The sequence below is a fragment of the Mya arenaria genome, chromosome 8, assembly GCF_026914265.1.
Source record: "Mya arenaria isolate MELC-2E11 chromosome 8, ASM2691426v1".
NCBI classification, from domain to species: domain Eukaryota; kingdom Metazoa; phylum Mollusca; class Bivalvia; order Myida; family Myidae; genus Mya; species Mya arenaria.
Window position 1 is genome coordinate 58,188,600 of NC_069129.1, and position 25,862 is coordinate 58,214,461.

General features: G+C 36.9%; 2 protein-coding genes across 8 annotated transcripts in view; both read left to right on the forward strand.

The window, feature by feature from the left end:
• LOC128243333 (protein-glutamine gamma-glutamyltransferase K-like) overlaps positions 1–3,195 on the forward strand; it is a 240,508-nt gene extending 237,313 nt beyond the window's left edge. For all 6 annotated transcript variants that reach the window (XM_052961036.1, XM_052961034.1, XM_052961035.1 and 3 more), the window contains 2 exons: positions 510–646; positions 2,764–3,195. In XM_052961036.1, the coding sequence (XP_052816996.1) occupies positions 510–646; positions 2,764–2,920 (294 nt within the window). In that variant the 3' untranslated portion in view covers positions 2,921–3,195. The remainder of the gene's footprint in view (positions 1–509; positions 647–2,763) is intronic.
• A 1,544-nt stretch (positions 3,196–4,739) lies between these two features.
• LOC128243667 (uncharacterized) lies at positions 4,740–17,030 on the forward strand. 2 transcript variants are annotated; one of them, XM_052961557.1, is made up of 16 exons: positions 4,740–5,697; positions 8,046–8,203; positions 9,332–9,414; positions 9,595–9,735; positions 10,001–10,106; positions 10,535–10,673; positions 11,171–11,252; positions 11,587–11,760; positions 11,973–12,046; positions 12,466–12,648; positions 13,238–13,411; positions 13,725–13,880; positions 14,790–14,876; positions 15,062–15,245; positions 15,622–15,827; positions 16,092–17,030. In XM_052961557.1, exons 2-16 carry the CDS (start codon positions 8,101–8,103, stop codon positions 16,603–16,605), a joined length of 2,406 nt encoding a protein of 801 aa, XP_052817517.1. In that variant the 5' UTR covers positions 4,740–5,697; positions 8,046–8,100; the 3' UTR covers positions 16,606–17,030. The 2 variants fall into 2 exon arrangements, with proteins under 2 accessions (XP_052817517.1, XP_052817518.1); XM_052961558.1 differs by lacking the exon at positions 4,740–5,697 and having other exon boundaries at positions 8,109–8,203; positions 9,336–9,414.
• The last annotated feature ends 8,832 nt before the right edge of the window (positions 17,031–25,862 follow it).

Below are 25,862 nucleotides of genomic sequence, written 5' to 3' on the forward strand. Positions count from 1 at the left end.
ATTTTAAAGAGACAAAGTGCATTCTATGCTGCTTAAAGAGCCGCGCCTTCGTTTTATTACCGGAGTTTGATTAGGTGATAAGTTCCGTCAAACACTTCGACAAATCTGTTTTCAATAGAATGTTTTGACAATGCTCTATCAGGCAGCGGTTTTGTGAAAGTTTTATTGAAGTATTATAAGAAACTTAAATCTAAATCAAACTCTAGTAAAATACCGAAAGCGGTGCTATATAATCGGCGTAGATTGCACCATATTTCATTTTATATGGTGAATAAATAGGAAATAGTAAAGATATCTTTGTTAAAAGTCTTCATTGAAAGCAAAATATTGCCTTCCGACGAAACATTTATGACGTAATTTATCATGTGGTATACACACACCATATATGAACAATCAACAAAATGTTCCTCTTGTTGTCATACAGACAGTCTTTGACGCGTTTTCACTATTCTTCGTAAGCTTCCTAACTAGTTAGTTTTTACCCTGAATCTGCTTGTGTTTTATCTCAGACTGAAGGTAGCGCTCACGTGGGGAAGTCGTTTGATGTGGTTGTTAAGCTGGTGAACCCATTGACCGTGCCCCTGACCGGGTGTCACCTGAACATCGAGGGGCCCGGTATGCAGAGGATATCCTCCATCAAAGTCAAGTAAGCCTCGCGCTAAATGGGCCTTTTTTCAAACGTGTGTGGCGACCTGTTTAAGAGGTTGCAGAACAGTCGAACCCCGTTGGCTCGAACTCGTTTGACTCTAATTACCCGTTGGCTCGAACTCGTTTGACTCTAATTACTTGTTGGCTCGAACTCGTTTGACTCTAATTACCCGCTGGCTCGAACTCGTTTGACTCTAATTACCCGTTGGCTCGAACTCGTTTGACTCTAATTACTTGTTGGCTCGAACTCGTTTGACTCTAACTACTTGTTGGCTCGAACTCGTTTGACTCTAATTACTTGTTGGCTCGAACTCGTTTGACTCTAATTACTTGTTGGCTCGAACTCGTTTGACTCTAATTACTTGTTGGCTCGAACTCGTTTGACTCTAATTACCCGTTGGCTCGAACTCGTTTGACTCTAATTACTTGTTGGCTCGAACTCGTTTGACTCTGATTACTTGTTGGCTCGAACTCGTTTGACTCTAATTACTTGTTGGCTCGAACTCGTTTGACTCTAATTACTTGTTGGCTCGAACTCGTTTGACTCTAATTACCCGTTGACTCGAACTCGTTTGACTCTAATTACTTGTTGGCTCGAACTCGTTTGACTCTAATTACTTGTTGGCTCGAACTCACTTGACTCTAATTACTTGTTGGCTCGAACTCGTTTGACTCTAATTACTTGTTGGCTCGAACTCGTTTGACTCTAATTACTTGTTGGCTCGAACTCGCTTGACTCTAATTACTTGTTGGCTCGAACTCGTTTGACTCTAATTACTTGTTGGCTCGAACTCACTTGACTCTAATTACTTGTTGGCTCGAACTCGTTTGACTCTAATTACTTGTTAGCTCGAACTCGTTTGACTCTAATTACTTGTTGGCTCGAACTCACTTGACTCTAATTACTTGTTGGCTCGAACTCACTTGACTCTAATTACCCGTTGGCTCGAACTCGTTTGACTCTAATTACCCGTTGGCTCGAACTCGTTTGACTCTAATTACTTGTTGGCTCGAACTCGTTTGACTCTAATTACTTGTTGGCTCGAACTCGTTTGACTCTAATTACCCGTTGACTCGAACTCGTTTGACTCTAATTACTTGTTGGCTCGAACTTGTTTGACTCTAATTACTTGTTGGCTCGAACTCGTTTGACTCTAATTACCCGCTGGCTCGAACTCACTTGACTCTAATTACTTGTTGGCTCGAACTCGTTTGACTCTAATTACCCGTTGGCTCGAACTCACTTGACTCTAATTACCCGTTGGCTCGAACTCGTTTGACTCTAATTACCCGTTGGCTCGAACTCGTTTGACTCTAATTACTTGTTGGCTCGAACTCGTTTGACTCTAATTACCCGTTGGCTCGAACTCGTTTGACTCTAATTACTTGTTGGCTCGAACTCGTTTGACTCTAATTACTTGTTGGCTCGAACTCGTTTGACTCTAATTACTTGTTGGCTCGAACTCTTGACTCTAATTACTTGTTGGCTCGAACTCGTTTGACTCTAATTACTTGTTGGCTCGAACTCGTTTGATTCTAATTACTTGTTGTCTCGAACTCGTTTGACTCTAATTACTTGTTGGCTCGAACTCGTTTGACTCTACTTACTTGTTGGCTCGAACTCGTTTGACTCTAATTACTTGTTGGCTCGAACTCGCTTGACTCTAATTACTTGTTGGCTCGAACTCGCTTGACTCTAATTACTTGTTGGCTCGAACTCGCTTGGCTCTATTTGCTCGTTGGCTCGAACTGGATGTTAAGGACCTCTTTCCTTATACTGAAAGTAAGAATTCCCGCTTAGCTCAAACTTTCCGAGGCTCGAGGTAATTTCGCCGGTCCTTGGAAGTTCGAGTCAACGGGGTTCGACTGTACATTAGCTGATGAATTTTCGAGAAAATGGTGCATGAGTCTCAGAAAATTTGATTCAGAATTGATTTTGATTTTTACATTATGTATTGCTTATGCATACACATATAAAGTGACAAAATATACATATATCCCTTTATATTTTAAAAGTCCGCGCATATCATGATTCACTCATTAAGTTACAGGGGAGATCACTGCGTATGAATTAGCAATGTAGCATAACACGTGTTGTTTCTCTTTTTCATCAAGGAAACCGATCGCCCCGGGGGAGGAGCTACGGGAAACGATACAGATGAAGCCCCGACGTCTCGGTCGCAAGGAGATCATCGTCAACTTTCAGTGCAAGCAGCTTAGTGACGTCACTGGCGTCATCGAACTTGACGTCGTGGAAGACTCAAAGTCTTAAGACGTCGTCCGCTCACCCGCTCACATATGAATAGTGTAGTGTAGATGAAGGAAGAGACTGTTATATAATATTGCTGTTATTTTGTGTGAAGATGCTGTGAATGGTTTTTATTCTAAGACTAATTTTCAAATTCAAATGTTCGTGAACGGTGGTTACAAATCAAGAGAGATTGTCGCACAGTCCTGTAACTACATCCAATAGTGTGTTGGGGCAATAACTATGTTATCCTGCAAGGATATGGTACACAGTTTAGCATAATATAATCGATAATTTTATATGTTATTGTTGTCATTTTCAAACAAAGCTTTTAGGTTTGTAATTTAACCAGCACGATGTCATTCTATGAGAGAATGTCATATGGTTCAACAACATGAATGCACTATTCACTCTAGAAATATTGGCCTTAATGTGTCAAATTCAGACTGAATCCAGTGTGGATTCCCTCCAGTATGATCATAACGTCTGCAATCTTTACCGAACTTGGTAACGAAGCTTCTAGTTATACTCACTTAACTTGACCGAGTTCGATCAATAGCCAGATCGCAAATTACAAACTACGAGCATACGTTTTGGTTTCGGCTGGAATGCTACATGATTACTAGTTTAGAATTAAAAACAACAAAAACAGAGAATTAACTGTTGTAATGAGTTTTGTATGCTGCTTGTATGTGGGGGATATTGACGAAATATGGTGATATGCGTGTTTTGTTAAAAAAGAATATTGATCTTATTTTTAAACATTAAGAATGGGCCGATTGTTCAGAACTTTGTCAAAGTTCACAACGTTGTTAACGGAATCGTTGTTAACTTTAAAAGGCGAGCTACTTTTTGATGTGTAGATATTTATAGCTAAAACATACATAGCTGAATCAGTCACCTCAATATAAGTTAATATTACAGCAGATTACATTCGTGTCCATGAAACTGTCAGTGTATTAAATATTAATTTTGAAAGTAAACATTGATCAAGTCAACAGTGTTGTTAACTTTAACAATGTTCTGAGCCATCGGCCCAATATTTCCTAGTTAGGGTTCGAGTTCCGGTGTTTGATTCTCGGATAAACGCCCAGATAATGAAAGTTTAGGAGATACAATGGGAATTCAAACAGTATTTAAAGTGAAACCTTTAATCAAAAAATCAATACATACACATGTATAGCAGACATCAATTTTTACTGATAAACCTACTTATAACTACCTAACTAAATACTAAATAATGCATTTATGGAAAAAATGATTACTGATAACATGAAATGATAGGTGAATGATAAAAGATTGACTGTGGTCTACTATAGTCTCATAAGGTAGAAATACCCCGTTTTATGCACATTTCTTTCAAATTAAACTCGGTATCCTTCATAAGAACCATTGTTTTCGACATTTATTCATGTTTTTTTTTTGGAACATTAAAACAATATCATTAATTGTGGTAAATCCTATTTGGGAGTAAGGGTGCATCTTTAAGATGCCTTGAAATGTGTTTATAATGTAAGGCTGGTCACTTTCAATAATGCACATTACTAGAAAGGTCCAGTCTAGAAATGTGTAATTTCAAATCTTATTCAACATTTTATAAAAAGGTTCTTGAAAAATTAAAATCATCAAAATACATTAAGTATGTCAAAATACAAAAAGTATATTCGTACATATCTCAAAAATTGAAAACTCTTAGACATTTTATTATATACTCTAACCGTAAATAGACTATGATATGTGTGCATTCTCATCAATCTCAAATATATATTGTTTTATTTTAGCGAGAATGAAATCAAATTAAGGTTTAAACCATAAATTAGGAACATTTACGATATGCTTTCAGTAGAACTGACGTATTCAGTCTAAATAATTTTGCATTGAGCCTTTCTGGACTGGGTCTTTTTTAACCTGACTCTTATAAACTAGAAACACTCCTTTACCAAATTTAGACAAACCTCGAAGTAACGATACAATCAATGTACCTCGTCGATGCATTGATGAAATTTGGCCAGCGAAGCGCATTACGATGATATGGTTGATTTACTTTAAGGGTGCTTGAGGCCATCCTTAAAGGGACTCGCTCATTGTTTGAAAAATGCGTTCTTGTTTTCATTACGAAATATAGTGTGGCATATCATTAAGGGTGTTAAAACTAAGAAACTGACAGTTGGAACCCTTTAGCAAATGATATTCGCTGTTAATGTTGTTGCGTGATTGGTTGATTGACATTGTCACATGATCTTATTACTGATCTATAAATCCTATTGACCTAGTGATTAGGGCGTAGGTAATCTATTTTTTTCTTGACTTTACAGGGTTGGGTTCGCATCCCACTAAAACCAAAAAGTTTGTATAGGTAAATTATTGTTGTTGTCTTTTTTGCGTTTTCGAATAATAGAGTAAAATAATGATAAAATTATTAAAAAAATTTTTTTTTTATTAATAATCAGTTGCATACGGGGAAAACTAATTGTTGGTCCAAAAACCTGAGCGAGTCCCTTTAAGCAATGTTCGCGTTTGTTTTACAGTGAATGGAGAACAGAAAAGGCAGATGAGTCATTGTAGGGGTCATGCCTCGATAGATTTAACCTTTCAGATACAAGTCGTATACTTATGTTTTAAGTTATAAACGGAAATGGTTATAATAGATAGCATGCATCTGTAGTTCAATTTGTATGAGATAATGTAGAACATTATTTAATTCTGATGTTAACATACTTTTATCGTTACTATTGAATTACTCAACAAAGCTTAAATGGATGTGCATTATTCATACATTAATGAGGACTAGCTTATCATAGGTAAGAGTATACGATTAAGATAGTTAGTCATTCTTTTTTTGGTACATCGATGTTATTAAAAACAGAGTTAAAGTGACACTTTTATTCAAAATCAATATATAATTCTTTTAAATGTTCAATTGTGTTTAATGCGGATTTTAGGAGGACATAAATGCATTAACTTGTTTAGTAAACACGACTGTTTAATAAAATGATAATAGTATATACTATAGTGGTATAAATATAACAAGTTAAAAACGCATGCCAGCTTTCTATCTAATCATGAAAAGCAGAATCGATAGGCGTTTCCGTGGCGATTGTTAAGAATATTTCTGGAGCCTACGAGAATATTGAACATGGTTGGGTGTGTCAAGTGGTGGTACTCGTGAGTATTGAGAGGGGATAGACAACTTTAATACGATATTTTTTTGTTATTCTATTAAATTATCTAAAAAAAAATGTTTTATTATTATTATTTTAATGGTGGTGGGGAATGGGGGGGGGGGGGATGGCATACAATCAAAATTGGCTATTTCATAAACATCGTATGACAAGTCATCGTTGAGTTGAATACGTTCAATGGAGTTTGAGAATTCAAAATACGAGTTAATTTCTGTATCAGAATTCACAAGTCGCTTTCGTCGGTTTTAATAATCTAGGTCTTATTGGTAAAGATCCTGAGGTCAAAATCAAATTGCAAGGAGTATATTTATTATTGCAATAATTGTGCAATAAGTGCGCAATAAGATTAAGAAGTTGACAAATTTATATCGCATCAAACTATTAAACAGGCGGCCAAAGGTTCGGGCCAATCACCAGGCCGTCAGTGGTTCTAGCTCACACTAAGCGGTTATCGGTTCGATTTCCATACCGGGTGGTCAAGCACAAGGCAATGAGTTGCTCCAGTCCCACACCAGGTTCACGGTCAGTGGTTCGAGCTGGTTCTAGGCGGTTATCGGTTCGAGCCCACACCAGATGGTCAGGCACCAGGCGGTCAGTGGTTTCAGCACAACACCAGGCGGTCAGTGGTTTCAGCACACCAGGCGGTCAGTGGTTTCAGAACAACGCCAGGCGATCAGTGGTTTTAGCACAACACCAGGCGGTCAGTGGTTTCAGCACAACACCAGGCGATCAGTGGTTTTAGCACAACACCAGGCGTTCAGTGGTTTTAGCACAACACCAGGCGGTCAGTGGTTTCAGAACAACACCAGGCGGTCCGTGTTTACAGCACAACACCAGGCGGTCAGTGGTTACAGCACAGCACCAGGCGGTCAGTGGTTACAGAACAACACCAGGCGGTCAGTGGTTTCAGCACAACACCAGGCGTTCAGTGGTTTCAGCACAACACCAGGCGGTCAGTGGTTTCAGCACAACACCAGGCGGTCCGTGGTTACAGCACAACACCAGGCGGTCAGTGGTTTCAGCACACCAGGCGGTCAGTGGTTTAAGCACAACACCAGGCGTTCAGTGGTTTTAGCACAACACCAGGCGGTCAGTGGTTACAGCAAAACACCAGGCGATCAGTGGTTACAACACAACACCAGGCGGTCAGTGGTTTCAACACAACACCAGGCGGTCAGTGGTTTCAGCACAACACCAGGCGGTCAGTGGTTACAGCAAAACACCAGGCGATCAGTGGTTACAACACAACACCAGGCGGTCAGTGGTTTCAACACAACACCAGGCGGTCAGTGGTTACAGCAAAACACCAGGCGATCAGTGGTTACAACACAACACCAGGCGGTCAGTGGTTTCAACACAACACCAGGCGGTCAGTGGTTTCAGCACAACACCAGGCGATCAGTGGTTACAACACAACACCAGGCGGTCAGTGGTTTCAACACAACACTAGGCGTTCAGTGGTTTCAGCACAACACCAGGCGGTCAGTGGTTACAACACAACACCAGGCGGTCAGTGGTTTCAACACAACACCAGGCGGTCAGTGGTTTCAGCACAACACCAGGCGGTCAGTGGTTACAGCAAAACACCAGGCGATCAGTGGTTACAACACAACACCAGGCGGTCCGTGGTTACAGCAAAACACCAGGCGATCAGTGGTTTCAGCACAACACCAGGCGGTCCGTGATTACAGCACAACACCAGGCGGTCCGTGGTTACAGCACAGCACCAGACGGTCAGTGGTTTCAGCAAAACACCAGGCGGTCGGTGGTTCGAACCTCAAATCAGGTGGTCCGTGGTTACAGCACAACTGCAGGCGGTCAGTGGTGTCAGCAAAACACCAGGCTGTCGGTGGTTCGAACCCCAAATCAGGTGGTCCGTGGTTTCTGCCCAACACAAAGTGAGAACCGTTCTATTGCTTATACAATTGTTCAAATTTATTCTTGATAAAACATCATACTCTTTCCAGTCAAACCGGACCCTCTCTCAGGCCTGTAGAGACGACGTGAGTTAAAGCGGAAGCGATGCCCGTCGTCAAGAACAAGGCGCGGGAAGGTGGCCAGTGGCGCCGGAAACAACACAGGGAAAAGGGAAATTCGGACGCTGACATCGAACTCGAGGACTTAGGTAACCATGACGTCCGGTTCACATATTAACCAATAGTGTCTCTATACTAGTGTCATATAGATCAATTTTGACGAAAACTTATAGTTTAAAGAAAGAAAGATGTATTATGTCCATAGTGGGAGGCCATGAGACCGTTTACCTGGTAGGTGAGAGTGGTCTAGTGACAAGAGTGCCCGCCTCTCATCAAAGAAGTCGTGGGTCCGATGAAATAGTTGATTTATGCTCTCTCACCTATCTATCGCTTAATGAATAAAATTTAAAAAAACAAAAAAAACATTTAATTTATTAATGTCCTTTTTTTCTATCAATAAACTCGATTTTCTGAATTTAGTGTTTTCTCTAAAATATTGCATACTTGCAGTTGGACAAATAATCTCGTACTAAAATGGCATTTTATTCTTCTTTAAAGTTCCAGAGAGTAAGTAAACAGCATATATATATGTGTATATGATGACATTCTAGTACGTTTGTGAAATCAGTAAACATAGTATATCAATATTACCGGAAGTTATAAAGGTGGTGGCAGTTCACAACACTACTAAATGTATCTAACCCCTGTTAAATTCCGTTAATAATTTTTAATGATGTATTTAAAATAATCAAAGACTAACATCAAGCGATTGATTGGGGAACGATCGGCAGGTCTTCTTTGTTGCTGGAATATAATTCATACGTGCATGCAAGTCCTGTTTCACATCAACACATTACATATATACAAATATATAAAAACGTCCATTTTAAAATAATGCTGTCCGGTTAGGGCAGTGGTTAGCGCACTCGCCTCTCACCATGGCGACCCGGGTTCGATTCCCAGCCTGGGCGCATGTGAGTTTGGTTAGTGGTCACAAAGCCGGTCAAGTGAGTTTTCTCCGGATACTCCAGTTTCCTCTTAACACAATACCACACTCTCGAGCAACATCGTGCCAACGAGAGTGACTTAGTATAATTTATCACAACTTTCTACATAATCATTGTGAGATATTTAATTCTAAACTAAGTGATACTATGTATTATCGGATTAAATTTAAACACTTTTAAAAGAATCCCCATTAACATTTGACATCAAGTCACTGTTTAAACTGTATGTAATGTATGTGCAGTTTTATAGACATGACTGTGTGTTGTCAGATAGAGTGTTAAGAAGCGAGACATCGCTGTCCCTTGCATCGGAACTCGGCGAGTCGGCGGCTTCCGACCAATTCCAGAGGGAGGTACGTTCGCAACCGAATTTCCGTCCATCGGTTTACATTTTAATGAAACACTTTTCTCAGTGTGTCTATTATAATTCCCTTACCCATTGCATAGAGACCCTTTTATTAAATCGGCACTTCATTAAGTGTTTTTAAATACGGTTTAAAATAATTTGCTTTCTATTATTCTACTTAATGAAGGTTGCTCACAAGACTCGAGCACTTTTGATTGGTCGACAAGAAGCGGAAACGGAAGTATTCACAGATATGATAGTGAGCAAGACCGGAAATCTTGACAGGGCGCTTATCTACGTTTTGGAACATTTGAAAATCGAGTCGAAGGTATAACATATTACAATTCACTGCTATAATTATTATGGTACATTAAAAAAATAGTGTACGTGTGTAATTATTAAGTTGTCGAATTTTGTTTAGCTTGTGCATTACCTGCTGCCATTTTAAAATGAAATAAACAAACGCCCTGTGTTTGTGTCACTTAAATACTTTCACCGCTAATTCACGTAGTTCATATTCCCTCGATCGCGCCGACCAAAACAATGTATTCTAATAGTTTCATCGTAATCACCCGACATTTGCTCTGTCTCAGATCCAGGTGATGGTGAACAGCCTGATCCACCGGGGGGCCAACTCTTCCGCCACCGACGAATCCCTCAAGACCCCTCTACACTTTGCAGTCGAGCGAGGACTCAAAGGTATGAATGTTTATACCGTTGCTTCTCATCCAATCAACCTGTAACCGTTCCTTTAAACCTGTATTAACACATGTATACGCTATATTGCACCGAATATTATTGGACTAGCACCTTAAGTGTTCTACTGCTGCGCATTCGATGAGTTAAGGAGAAAGAGTTAAACATATATTAACTTGCCTCTTCAATCCCGTGTATAAGAAGTTCGCTTTTGTCCCTTCTTTGAGGCATATGCTAATAGCTAATTGTTCAATCTAGGACAAGTAAACACCATCATAGAGCATAGATAGAAACTCATATAAGCGTTTTAAATGCAAGTCTTTCAATCCATTCAGACTCACTACTAATTATTTGCTGTTCACATTGTGAACCTATGTTTACCATTGAACTGAATAAATATGTTTTAACTAATGGTTCCATTGCATATACAGGCGTGGCTGGCAAACTACTTGAGAACGATGCTCTTCCACACTCCCGGGACAAAAAGGGACGCCTTGCCCTGGAGACCGCACTCAAACTTGAGAATGACGAGCTCGCCGCCCTCCTTCTGGCCTATATGCCAAACAGATTGTACGCAATTGTATACTATAGTTAGTTAATTCTTAAATTATCCCAAGTCATATTCTTGTTTAATGGTTAAGTTTCGACGAATATGATCACTGTGATATTGTTTAAAAAACAAGGTTCGAAGTTCAATATAAAGAAAAGAAATCATTATCCAATCCAAATTAATCAGAGCGTGTTGCAAACGTCAATCAATAAGTTCAATAGGAAATCATTTTAATTGATTGTGAAATGTTCGTCCCTTAATAAGTCATACATTGAATAGTCGTAATTAAAACTAAAATGTATGAAGAGGTTTACATTTAGTTTACCAAATATCACGTATGATTTTGTACAACGAAGGTTAAAGACAAAATAATAGACTGTAAATAGACTCTTTCTAATGAGCCTGTCTATCCATATCCCCATATTTCGGAGCCATACAGTCAAACGCCATGGACGTGTTTCGCCTCCGTTGTTTTATTCCAAATTTAATCTAAATACCATAAACAATTTTCTTGCAGTGTCCGTTGTCTTTTTCTTGCTGACAAAGGAAATTCAGCCGAGTTCTGTCTCCACAAACTGATTAGATCTGAGAAATTACAGGTAATCCCGTGAAGACATTATATATAAATGCGGTATAAGTAACTTTGTATTCACAGACAAACCGCTTTGTTTTAAAATAACTCCAACAAAACCAAATGAATATGTCTTTTTACAAACATTTATTGTGCATTTGACATGATATATTAAATATATGGTTTCACTCAAATATATTATCTAATCGTCTCTAATCGTCTCTTAATGAATAATATGCCATTGGCATTGTCATTCATGATACTACATTTCTGAACTGCGGCACAAATAATGTTGGGGCCATTACAATACATAATAAAAATATATTTACCACGAATGAGCAGTTGTTTTTTGTGTTACTTAGAAAACAGTATTGTCGGTGCTGGATTGTATGATCGAGCCGCAAGGTTCCGCGGACAATATTAGGGTGTACTACGGCGCCCTGGAGGCGGACGAGGCTGGGCGGCCACCCGACCACCCACAGTTCCAACACACCGACAAGTCATGCATGCAGATCATCGCTAAACAGGGGAATAAGGTTAAAATTCATAACTATATTTGGAGCGTGACCATATATTGTTAATTTGCTCGAAAGCAACCTTAGTTTGGATATTTCCCTTGGTTTTTTTTGCTTCTCTATTTGCTCTCTCAATTCACGTGTTTGAATCACCTTGTTTGATTAGAATAATTGCGCCTTTCATTTACTGTACTTTATATTTACATGTTCGACTTTACCTTTGCTTTTGCCAGAACATAGTGTACCATGATACGGTCCGTTTACTTATTCGACGAAAGTGGAAATTGTATGCTCGTAAAAGATTTGAGTACGTATTTGAAATATACTTTTATTCTTTGCAATATTAATTATATTAAATTAGTCATTTTTAAATATGCATTCTAAAGATAACACTGTTTCACTTCCGATTTTTTTAAGTTAAATTTTGCTTAGATTCATTCATGTTAAGATATACCAATTAGCGTTTTGAATATCATTCGTAGGATTCCTGTAACACAATGACCTATCGCGAATATCATGCACCAATCAATTGTAACCACGATGACAAAATCAACTCATTCACCCGGCACTGCGGGGCCACCTGGAAGGTAAAAACACGGCCCATTTTACCGGCTATCCCCGGTGAACCCCCGGACCTTAGCATGTTTATAATTGACTGGTGCATGACAATAGTTCGTTTCTGTTTATTTCATCATAAAATGTTTTTTAGGTTTATAATCTTTTTAGACTAAACACGGCCATCTTCATGTTCTCGCTGTTCTGCATGACGTTCGCAGCGGTGACGTCAGTGATGACCCCGGACCCAACAAGTTACCATGGTACCCTGCACGTGGCACGAGCCGTTTTCGAGGTCCTGTCGCTGATCATGGTCGCATTCACATTGTTCACGGAATTCAATCAGCTGAGAAGGTAATAGTAACATTTAAAAACAGATATTTGTTTTATGCTTATAATCGAATGCCCGCGATTCGTCTGTGGGGAAACATCCTCCGATATCAAGGCCAAAAGCTCGAGTATCTCTGCACTCCCCAACCGATACCGGGAGACGACAATATCTTCCCGGACATCGGCTAGGGTTAACCTTGCCGGAAACGTCCTCTCAATCCCATTATTATTTCTTGCCATGTAAAGAACGCCAAACGCTGCCGCCATATTTACGCTTCTTAAGAGAGGCTAGGTGCTCCCGTAAAGTTACGACCAGAATTTAAGATAATTTCCTTAAGATATTCTTATTGAAACGCAATTTACGCCAAAAACAGAGTTACGTCAGAAAGTTACGATCTTAAGCCTTACGATCTTTATTGAAACGGGCCCCTATAAAAGTATATATGACAATCTATATTTACGGTGTGAGTTTGGTTTTAATTTGGAAATCAAATTTAGGCGAATGAAATAAACAATTTTCATTATTGAACAAACCGTTTGTGTGTAAGTAAATAAACAACATCTTTTCAAGTTTTAACATTGTTTAACACTCGTTTATGTATTACATGTATAGGCACCGACTGGAGTATTTCCACGACGTGTTTAACTGGTTCGACTCCTCCGCCTCGTTCCTCATCCTGATTGTTGTCCCTCTTCGCTTTACGGATAATATTGCACAATGGCACGTGCTTGCATTCGGATACCTCCTCTGGACATTGCGGATATTCAAATTTGCCGCCGTGTTTAGGTACAGACATAAATATTGAAATTAATTTTAAAATCGGTTGTCTGCTGTTATATTTAATTTTCAGCTGCCTTAGTTCACTGCTTAGATAATCATGAACAGGATGATCTCCAGGTGTCTTTTATGTTTTCGTTCTAGTAAACGATTAACCCGTATTGATATTGAAGCTTATACAATTATGACTACCTGTTTCATAACATGTTATTCATTGAATTCGAAGTTCGAACAGGTTCAATGGAGTACACAGATTATAAGATATCGCTAACATATACACATTACTTAGTAAATAATTTCATTTTCTATTTTCTTCTGATAGACAGAGCGGTGCCTATGCCCAGATCCTGTCCCGGATCCTGGCATATGACTTCATGCAGTTTGGCCTGGTGTTCCTCGTCATCCTCCTCGCTTTCTCCGTGTCCTTCTATCTCGCTCTCCGTGGTGACTCCGGCCTTAACGTCCATGATGAAACCAGGTATGCCATATCAATTATGATTGCATACCTCCAAGGGTTTGCACTTATTTAAATACCTTGTTCCATGTCGTCTAAGTCGTGATTGCAACTTTCAACGAGCTACATCGTTCTATCGAAGCTTTATATCGCTTCAATTCTTCTATTATCTAGACAATAGACGCTTTGTAACGCGTTTTCAATAAAACATATATTAACACTGTTTAGTATTCCTTACTTCTCCAAATTCGTAAAAGAATATTAGCAATACTTTGTTTTCTTTCCCTATCAAGATTTATACCTGCTTTTGTTACTTTATACATTTTTTTCTCTTTTTAAAGCTGCACTCTCACAGATTTACCGCTTTTCCAACTTTTTTATTTTTTGTCTTGGAATTAGCAAATTTTTGCGTAAATATCTGCAAACCAGTGATGAAAGACTGTTGACAAAAAATCTGATTGCAGATTTTCATATTTCCGTTCCAAATTTAATGTTTTATGGCTTTAACCGTTACTAACGGTTTAAGAAAAATGCATAAAAGATTTTTGGGGAGGAAATACGAAATTCTGATCTTTGTCATCAGTCTTTTATCACTGGTTTTCAGAAATTTTCGCAAAAAACTGCTCATTCCAAGACAAAAAATAAAAATGTTGTCAAATCGTTCAATCTGTGAGAGTGCAGCTTTAAGATATATAATCTAGATGTTTCAATTACACAATGTATACACTACTGTTACCAAATTATACCAAAGCTGCTCCATAAACGCTCTTGACTTCCTCTACAATCCTAAAAGTATACAATATATTTTTGTAAAATAAAAGTCATATAATTATTAAGCTGTCCAAACCAATTCCATCCGTTGTTACCCCCCCCCCCCCCCCCCCCCCCGTAAATATCAGAATAATAATTAATCATTATTCTGTCATCACTAAGCACGTTTTGGGGGATCCTGTTTGTTGGTGTGCGGTCCCTGACGGAGGCGGCGCCGGTCGTGGAATACACAGGCGATAATGGATACGGGTAAATAACAAAACCACTGTTTTCGTCTATGAGAAGGCACCTTAGCTATGATGTATGCATGAGGCCATATTATGACATTGTAATGGCTCAGTCAAAGAGTATCAGAAATGCCCTAAATCGCAATGTTACAATTAAATTACAATTATATGCACAGTAAATACAATCACCGTTTTGATCCTTTATAGAACTGTGAGCGTGATACTGATGCTGTGCTTCCTGTTCACGTGTATCGTGATCCTGCTCAACATCCTGATCGCGCAGCTCACCGACACGTATCAGAAGGTACAGCAAGACGCTCAGCGAGGCCTCGAGGCTAACCGTGCTTGGATTGTCTCCAGGGTAGAGCTGAACTCATTCGTCTTTGGACATGTAAGTTATTGGAGCTTTCTTAATGCATAGTATTTATAGCTCGATATAAAAAGAAACACATTTTGCAAGAAATAATACGCACATGAACAACAAGGTCTAGTACTCTAACTTTAATTTGGTATTGAGTTATGCCACTTTTGACTGAACTTCAACAGAGGAGCGTTCACACGTACTCCTCAGCGTTTTTGCTCGTATTCCATACAGATAAGTACATGCACAAATGCTTATGAGCCGTTTTAGTATTCATGCGTTCGGCATTCCGGTTCAAAGTGTATAGTACGGTTTCATCTAAAATACGTGATGTCTAACAATAAAGGTTTTAAGTGCTAAAGTTGCCTTCAAAATCGGAAGAACTATATGAGAATGATGTTTGCAGCGCTATTTTAACCGGAAAACGTACTACAAAGAGTGTGAAGACATTAAGGACATGAAATCCGTGTTGGACAAGTGGGAATCGCCTCCCCTGAACGAGATGAGCAAGTACGTTCGGGACGTCTGGGACTCGCTCGACTCGCACCGTATGTCCCTTCTCACCGTCCAGCAGCGACTCGCCCGCCAGGAAAATACACTTAGAGACATACAGTAGGATTTACCTTTTAAGAGTTATTTCCCAACGGTGACCCAACCATGTATTGCTCATATTTAAATTAAAATATCCATGTCATTTTGATTTCCGTCGACATCAGAAAAATACACATTTTTATTCTATGCCTTTGTATAACTTTATGTTACTACTTTAAAAAATGTATACGAAATGTAGTTCACAATTTCTTTTTATATACGGTTTTAGTGTTTTGACACATAAAACTCTTACATTATGTATATATTAAAAACAACTTTTTTCAGGGAGCAACTGCGCTGCCTCCTGTTGGTGCAGGCGCCAGGCTTAGGTGTAGAACGGCCGCGATTTTACCGCAGCGACACAGAAGATGGACCAAATCCTGTGCAGCCTACGGGAATGCGGAGAGAAAGTGGACGGGCAAGGGCGGGTCAATCAACAAACGTTCCTAGTACCGTACCGGAAAACGAAATCGATAACTTGATCAGGAACTTATCTGATAGCATACCAGAAGACGAAGTTGATAACATACTCAACGAGTCTAATTTCATAACCAAAGAAAGTGCTTATATTGTAAGACATTCTCAAGACATTAATAGAAATTCACAACCCACCCAACAAGACAATAAGCCTGTTGAAACAGTAGAACAGCGTGATGAAGAGGACACTGAATTTTTTGAAAGTGCTGAGGTCTCAATTGATAATAGTTTCCCTGAGAGGAAATCTATGCATAGACAAGACTCTGTACATGAGGACGATATTGAGGTGAATGTAGATACAAATAGTCACGATGACCTCTAGGACAATTCTTACAGAATCTAGGCATAGATGCTCAGGTGAAAATATCTGTTTTGAAGTCAGTTTTATACGATAGTTTCAACATAGTCAAAATCGTTTTCGCTCATTTTAAGTTTTGAATTGTCTCGTCTATAGGTCTTTTTTCGAGAAATTACTTCATGGCTATAATTGACGACCAGTCAACAAATGTAAATTGAACAATATTTGTAAATCATGCACATGCTTGCTGGGTTAGTATATTATATACATCTACACACATTTAGAATATCAAATAGTATACTTGTAATTTAGTTATAGTGATGACATAATACTAAAATATGCCAAGGATATTATATATTTCTAGCCTAGGTAACAGGATAAGTCAGTTGTTAGGCTATATGAACGTCATTTATATGTAACATAATTTATTATGTGAATTTGCTGCTGTACTCTTGTGTTGTTTTTTTAATTGTGTACTACTTTTGTGACTTTTGCCCGCGTCATTGTGTGTTTCCATTATCGACCCCTTACAACGGAGTTTGTCGTCACCCCACATTCAGTTTAAAAAAAATGCAATATGCAAATGCCAATGTAAGAAGCGTTACAATGCTTCCGAATTCCTCAATCTAACCAAGCCAAGAAATATGCTGACCGTGATTATCTCTTGGTATCCCTACATTTTGATAATCTAAAAAGGCAATTGGGACCTCAGCTGATTGAAGACATTTGAACCCGTAGAATATTTGTTTTGTACTTGACATTGATCAAGACCTTGCGATATTCCAACACGATGTACCCCTCTCACGTGCTTCATGTAAAGGTGCATACAAAGTATAGCACAAAGTTTCAGAGAGAGATAGAAAAAGCAATGTTTTTCACAAACTTACGTTGTTTTTTAAAAACAACAACAACTCAACCTCACTGTGTCTAAGAGAAATTGTCTGTGTTTATATAACCCTTAAATGTGATACAGAGTTTGATAACATATGACTATGCTGCTCCTCAGAACAATGAAAAGAATATTGTTTGTCTAAAAACAAAATAATGATACAAAATGTTAATAACTGTGAGATCATTTATCAATACCACAGATCTTGTCTGAGCCCAAGATTTGATGAGTGATAATAGTTCTATAACAAATATCTCAGTAGGTCAGTCTCATCAATGTTCATTCAAGTATACAACAATATTCACTTAGTGAACGAGTACATTGCCACTCAACCTTGAGTTATATCTAAATATACATATAACTACATATATTATAAATACTTAAATAAAAAACGGTCTATAAATTATTTACGCAACCCAACCACAGTTAATGTTCATATAACGCTAAAATAATAAGATTTTTCAAGAAATGACAGTTAAATCGTTATGTTAATTACAAATAATATATATATATATATATAGGAGTACATCAGTGGAATTTTGTCTTGAAATGACGGACATTTAAAGAAAAGAAAAAAAAAGAAACCTATTTATACCAATATTCATTTTTACTCAACACTATATTAAAGCACGCTGTGAGAAAGCTTCATCTTTGTAAACTGTTGGGGAATAAAACAACCATTTTCTGGTCATCTGACATTGTGTTAAAATCACTAAGGTATACTCAAACTGGCAGTAGCTTCTTTATTTTTTTCTTCCATTGTGTCTTGCAGCATTTGGTCTTTACACAGTTTCTTTCTAACTATTTACAAATTTACATAAAAAAGCACTGCGAACAAAACCACACAGCTTTACCTTAGACAAATTAGCTGGATAGTTACAAATCTCTTAGAAATAAGTTCTTAAACTTTTCTTATACGATGTACAGTAGTTGAAGACGTACCGTACGATATACATTAAATTATGATCTCAAAAATAATTACAATAATAATCACATATTTTATTAGCTTAATATAACACATTGAGTGGGCTTGACATACGGGGTATAATACTATGTTAGTGTTCGAAGAACCTGAAAATAAAGTTTTGTACAGTGCTTTCATTTTAGGAGTATTGACGAAATACGAAACAATTGTTTTAATACAGTTAGATGATACCGTTCCCGCGTTTTTAGAGGACAAGAACATGCATCACCTGTTTTCTATTGGCCAACGTGCATTACGAGGCTGATTTTAGATAATAAGTTGCGTTACAATAACAGCAACAGAACTATTGACAGTCTTATCTAAACGTTGTTATAACGATTAAAAGCGGTAAATTATTTTCTCGTCTTAGTACCTTGGCCCCAATTTCTCAAAACTTCTTGAGTCTCTTAAAACAGGATTAAGCGAAACTCACTTTTTTGTTTTTCAATAATTTGCATAATATTTAATTCTTTAAGAATGTACATACTTCAGATATGAATTATCTTTATGATTATCACAATATACCATTTTTCATTTATCACAATTCAATTTAAGTACGTATTTTGACTAATTGAATAAAATACTTAAAGCTGCACTCTCACATATTTACCGTTTTTCCAACTTTTTATTTTTTGTCTTGGAATTAGAAAATTGTGCAGATGTTCATATTTCAATTCCAAATTTAATATTTTATGGATTAAACCGTAACTAACGGTTTAAGAAAATGCATAAAACATCAATTTGGGGACGGAAATGTGTAAAGCTGCGATCTGATCTTTTGTCAGCAGTATTTGATATCTGGTTTGCAGATATTGACGCAAAAATTTGCTCGTTACAAGACAAAAAATTAAAAAAAAAGTTGTCAAAACGTTCAATCTGTGAGAGTGCAGCTTTAAGCCTGCTTAGCATAAGAATTTTCGAGAAATTGTGGCCAGGTGATATTGGCCGCCAATTGTGATTCTCAGAGTTACGCCTGGTTGATGATACAATGGAAATGTTAAAAACATAAAATTTCAAACAAATGTGTTTTTACAAGGAAGCGATTTATCTTTTTAAAATGTTCGTTATTAATTTATAAATAATAGCAAGTGAAGCGCGTAACAATGATTTCATTTACCGTTGTGGTTCATTTACTTTAATGGATGCCTGGGTCACCCTTAAGCAGTTTTTATAGGTCGCGGTTGTGTTACAGTAAAGTTTAGAAAGAAAAGTAAGAGTATTTAATGTGAAGATCATGAATGAATAACTGTAGTACTTCGGATGTAATTCTTTTACGTCTATATGTTATTAGTAATACTCTTAAGTGGTTTCAATAGGTAGTAGCTAAATAGTAGCAAAGGTTTAATGAGGACTTGCTTATCCTAGGTAAGCACATTGAGTTAAGATTCTACGTTTTTAATTCGTCAAATGCATACCATTTTCGTGATATCCTACTTTTTATAGCATAACAATCGTAAGGTATATATATATATATATATATATATATATATATATATCTACTACAGATATTAAGGTGACCATATATATATTAATCTAGGCATTATGGGGACCGCTGGATTAAGGCGACAAAAATTGGTCTCCTTAATATTTTCAGTCCAGATTTGATGTATCAAATGTCAATAAAAATGTCCATTGACAGTAAGTTGATAAGCTTGAATGTTTATTTACGAGATCATTTCATTGTTTTAAATCTTATTATCTTTTAATATTAAAAAAAATATTCTTAAACTTTTGTGTGTGTATATTTGTGTATCCATAAAAATAGCTATTAAGGCGACCAGGGAAAAAATCATAATTTTGGTCAAAAATAGCTATATACTAAGCATTTTTTATTTGTTTTACTTTATTTAAAGCCTATTGTATTTTATCCCGAAGTTTCATTCCATAAAAAACAGAAATAAGGAAATTCGATATTTCGTGTACCACCAGCATCCAAATTTTCAAGTATACAGAAATTTAACTTTCCGGAATATAACGGAAATTTTCGGGTATCTCCGTGGTACCATCTCCGTGCAATTATGCAGTATGGCGTTCATCTCTTACGGAAAGAGAATGGTAACTTGGTAAGTGTTTAAAATACATATTCAACGTTTTTTTTCGTTTATTTTTATGACTTTTGTACAGTAGTATAAATCGTCCACCCTTTGGATGAAAAGCAAATGATTTATCCGGATTTTGTTCATCCGAAACTAAATCACTAGTATCAACATCCGGTGTAATTTTTGCTTGTATTTTGGAGAAACTCGATTGATTTCTAGCAAACTTGGTTTACCACTACATCGTCGCTTATTATTTGGTATGTTCCAATCTAAAAAGGGATTTGCTCCCTTAACATCTCAGATTTTAATAAATAAAAGACGAAATGATACAAATGCCTTACATTTTGTTTGTCAATGTCATGTCATTAGTCATTCTCATCACCTTTGAATAGCAGAACAGAACGAACACTATCACCAATTCGTATTGTGGCTTTTTGCATGTGTCTTAAATTTTCATATTTGATAATAAATGCAACAATAAAATATTTCCCTTATTCTGCCACAGTTATGCACCAGTCAATTGTAATCATGGCCCCCAGGCAGGTCTTGTTTATACCAGAGATAGCAGGGGAAATGGGCCATGTTTTTACGTTCCAGGTGGACCGGCAGTGCTGAGTGAATGCAGTGTTATTGTTTTTGCGCTGAAAACAGGGAATGGGCCTAACCTAGGATGTCCCCAGGGGCATTTGACGGGGATCTGGTCATTTCGTAACCTTACCATTTCGTAACTGCTGAATCATGGTTATTTTGGAACCATTTTGTTAGTCAATTCGTAACCGTCAAAAAATCAATTGCTCGTATGGTAACCACCATTTAACAAGGTGATAAATAGTACACTTAGCACCTCGTTAAGTGTATTGTTCGAACCTGGATGTATATGGCACAGCAACCAAGACACCAATTAACTCAAATTCTCACTAGTAACAAGCCAATAATTTATGTTACTCAATAGTTATTAGATATATATATATCATGGTAAATTAGAAATGATTTGTTATACTACCAAAATATGTTAATTATTTTCTTACATTTTGCTTACTTATAAACAATAATTTAAGACTGATCGCGATGTATTTTTGAGTAAAATTACGTTTACATAAATGATCATTCTTGACCTATTTCATTGACTATATTTGTTTGAATTGTTGAAAACGAACAAAATTTTGTTCTGTTCTTTTCTCAATTGATCCATATTCTGCATACTTTATATCCGAAACCGACAAAAAACAGCCTAAAATTATTAGTTATGGTACAGTGGAAACTCACTAAACCGGATCTCCACAAAACCAGAATCCTCGGGATACTGGAATTTTATCAGAGTCCCGGTTTTCCCCTTCTATTTTCAATGTAAAAAATCCCTACAAAACCGGAACCCCGGAATTCCGGATACCGGACAAAAAATCGAGAAAATGTGTTAGTTGTCAACGTAATTTTACCTTACAAAACCGGACGTTTTGTTCAAACATGTCAAAATAATTCTGTGTATTAGGAATTCGCGAATCACGTGTCACTTTGTTTTGACAGCCGGTACGTCGTTAAATATTACACCTGTGATGTTGTGTTAACACGATAATCGATAATGATGATTGCGCTGTGGATTGACTGTTGCGCGATAATCAAACGATAATCAAACTTGTGAAAAGAAAATTGATGAAAACATTTATTTGTTTGTTGCAGAAAATAAAGAACTAGAAACGTTTTTTTAGTGATCATTTTGAAGGGTTGTTTTATCTAAAGACTTCTATGATTGAATCAAATTAGAGCGGTGCTTTAATTAAACTATCAAACATACTAAACAAGCATTAAATTACGATAGTTGTTTTATTTCAAGACTTGGAAAAAAGATGGTTATAAAAACGCAGAAATGTTTAATTATGCTTATCACTTTTGCAAGTGCTTTAATCATGTCTAAACCTCCGTCTAAACGTCGGAGAATTGAACTGTCCCTAGAGGACAAAAGCCTTTAAAGGTTAACTCAGTTAATATATTGAGTAAACTTACTCCGTACATCGAATCCCCACTAAACCGGAATCCTCACTAAACCGGAAATTTTGCCCAGTCCGGACCTTGTCCGGTTTAGTGAGTTTCCAATGTATTAATTTCCAATAACAAGATACAAAATTAAACATATGGGCACATTTTTAATACAATAAGCATATAAAAAGCGCATACTCTCATTCAGCAAACTCACTACATTTTACAATACTTCTATGCAATTTAAAAAAAATGAAATTCTAAAGTTATATGGTCTATATATTTAAAAAATATTGGGTTAAGGTCACAATTCCTCTCAATGGTAGAACATCTATGAATTAAAAAATTATTACATTTAATATTCAGCCTACTTATAATATTTCCTTCGCAACATAAAAAAATAGCTAGTGTGAATGTTTCTATTTGTCATAGTTTCAGAGTTTACACTAGTTCGCACTACACTATTAGGAATAAAGAAGGAATACAACTACTAGATTTAACTTTGTTTATGTTGTTATTTTTATGTTTTATACTTACAGTAAACTTATTTTGTAAATTCAAATGGTATTAAATTAATTCCTCATAATTATAGGAGTCAACGGTTAAGATATGACCATTCGATTTCTTAACGGTTACGAATTGACTAACACAATGGTTACGAAATGACCAACAATGAGCGGTTACGAAATGACCATAATTCATTTGACAGGGCTTTTACCAGCTGTTTGTCTGTGCAGAGCGGGAATTTTACCTGGGATTGGCTGGACCGAAAGTCAAAGTCCCCGCTATTAGTAGGACCTTGGGGGCCCATGCTGCAATTGACTGTTGCATTATTTGGATTTTTTCTTAACTTTACGACACGCCCCCCTACAGTATTTTATAGTCAAGTTTAGTAACATTTATTTACAGAAATTGGATAACTTAACAAGTAAAGTAAACTGTACTGAGCTTTGAACAAACCTACATACTTATAAATCAAAATTGATATTTTGGGGTCTACACTGAATAAACCCAAAATGTTAGTTTTGATTTGCTAAATTCGAACAGTATTTAGTCTATCCACACAAAATTTACAGGATCATCAGATAACAAATTTTCTAAAAATTCTCTGTTTGCCAAATAGGGAAGACATGTTAAAGTGGGGTTAAAAGGTTGCTATCGGTGACCAAAAAAATACTATTCAAAATTGTGAGTATTCATTTATCTTTCGTTCAGTTAAGAGCATGCAATGGCATAGTGGTTGGATTAGATAATCTGACAGCGGTGCTGGACGTCAGGAGTTCAAATATTGTTGTAAGTTCAATGTACCAAAAGAATACCTTTGGAATACACAATTATCTATAAAAATGGCAGAGCAAATTGCCCATATTGTAGTAATGTCTTAGATCCAGCTTGGATAACTTGGACACAGTAAGCGGTTCACACCCAGGGAAATTCTCAGATAAAACAGCGCTTATGAACTTGAACATTACATTTTTCATTGAGACAAAGAAAAAACATTATTGCTGATCTTCTGAAAACAAATCTTGGATTTAAACTAATCACCACCAAAAATATATGCATTTTAATCACACAATGTAAACAACTGCGCCACAGATCTTATCTGTATGTTTAGGGTTTTTAAAATTTAGCAGTTAAATATAGATTAGCATACTGGTAGGTCTGGTTGGTCTGTTGCTTTAGATGCTAAGTAAACATAATGTCAGTGATTTCATCACTATTTCTATTTATATATCAGTTTTCTTCTTCAGAGCTTCTCACATTTGCACCATTTTTTTACCATTTGAATCAAAAAAAGATAAACAAACACGGATGGAACATTTGAAAATACAATTCAGTTGGTTTCTATTTTCATGCTCATTTTTGCTTGAAATTATTCTGCTTGAATGTGATTTTTGTTGCTTAAATTTGAACTTAACTCTTTGTGAATATATATAATTTTATGCCGACATAAAATGTTTTATGGATCTGCGGGTTGAACTGAATCACCCCTTGCTAAATGTGCGGGTTTAACCGGTTACATCCAAAGTGTGGCTTATCAGCGTTCCACGCCGTGACCAGTGGTCACATGGTGTGTGCTTGGCTTATCAGCGTTCCAAGTCGTGACCAGTGGTCACGTGGTGGGTGTCAGCCTATCGCTAGCCTCCCGCGTCAGCCATTCTAGAAAAATCTTCTGAGATACGTGATTGTATATTTTGAGCAAAATATTTTGCATAATATTCCTCCACCTCCCAATCCACCTCCGTACATATTTAAATAATCTATGTATATATTATTTTTATGCATTTCTTTATGTTGTATATTTGTAGTGCAATCAACTAATTTCTATGTTGTTTGTGTATTGTTTTATACGTCATTTCTTTAAACATATACATGTCTAGGCATTTGATCTAGTATATTTTGGTTTTATTGTTACACGGTTATTCATCATTGGGCAGTTATTTGGACGCCCAATGTGCTAGTCGTGAATAATATGTTACGAGGATGTCAAACTCGTATTTATTATTTTGTTTTGACATTGAATAAATGTCCTTTTCACTGACTGTGGTTTATTATTCACGTCTCCCACTTAGTTGAACTTGTCATGGCCAGCCCCTCCTTATTCAGTAGCAATACATAAATAAGGAATGTAAGAGGTCAGATTTCAGATTGTTCATTATTTCTGGAACACTAAATACTTTATTTGATTGTGTACACTGCACTTTCTTGTTAAGCATTCATCCAAATCATTTGGGTAAATATTGGCAGAAAAACTGCTTTTAGATTTATACTGGTCATCAAAACCGGCACTGACAAAACATAAGATGTGTCTAATTAATGTGCGGGAAAGAGGTTTAAAGGTGTCCGCCCACAACGAAATGCTTGCGGGTCACAGTACCCCTTCAAGTAGTTCTTGGAAAAAAATGATTCTCTCAGGTAGCGTTTGATTATGTGTACATTGTATCCTTGTATGTATTTTCAAGTGTACACATGATTTATATAAGGTTTGTACAATTTTAGTTTTATTTAAATTTTAAAATTTTGACATTTTTTTTAAGATTTGCCTGCCCCTGTCTAAACACTTAAATTCTTGGTCTTTGGACTATTGTCTGCAACTTCAAAACACACTTTTTGGAACAGGACACATTTTTCTGATATTTTATCCAGTTTGACTGCAATACAAGTTGTATTTATCAATCAAGTAAAAAATGACATTTATTTTTCCATAATTACCTGGTAGTTATTTGTTAATTTGTTTTAATTCATGGATAGGTTTATTGCGAGTGTCATGGAAAGCTGGAACTTTTCAGTACACAACATGCAAACTGAGAATGAACTGTGTGTGCCGGCTTTGTCCACCCCCCCCCCCCCCCCCCCCCCCCCCCCGGACACGCAATACAATTCGTGTTTAGCTGATCTGTTGGCTGGGATCAGA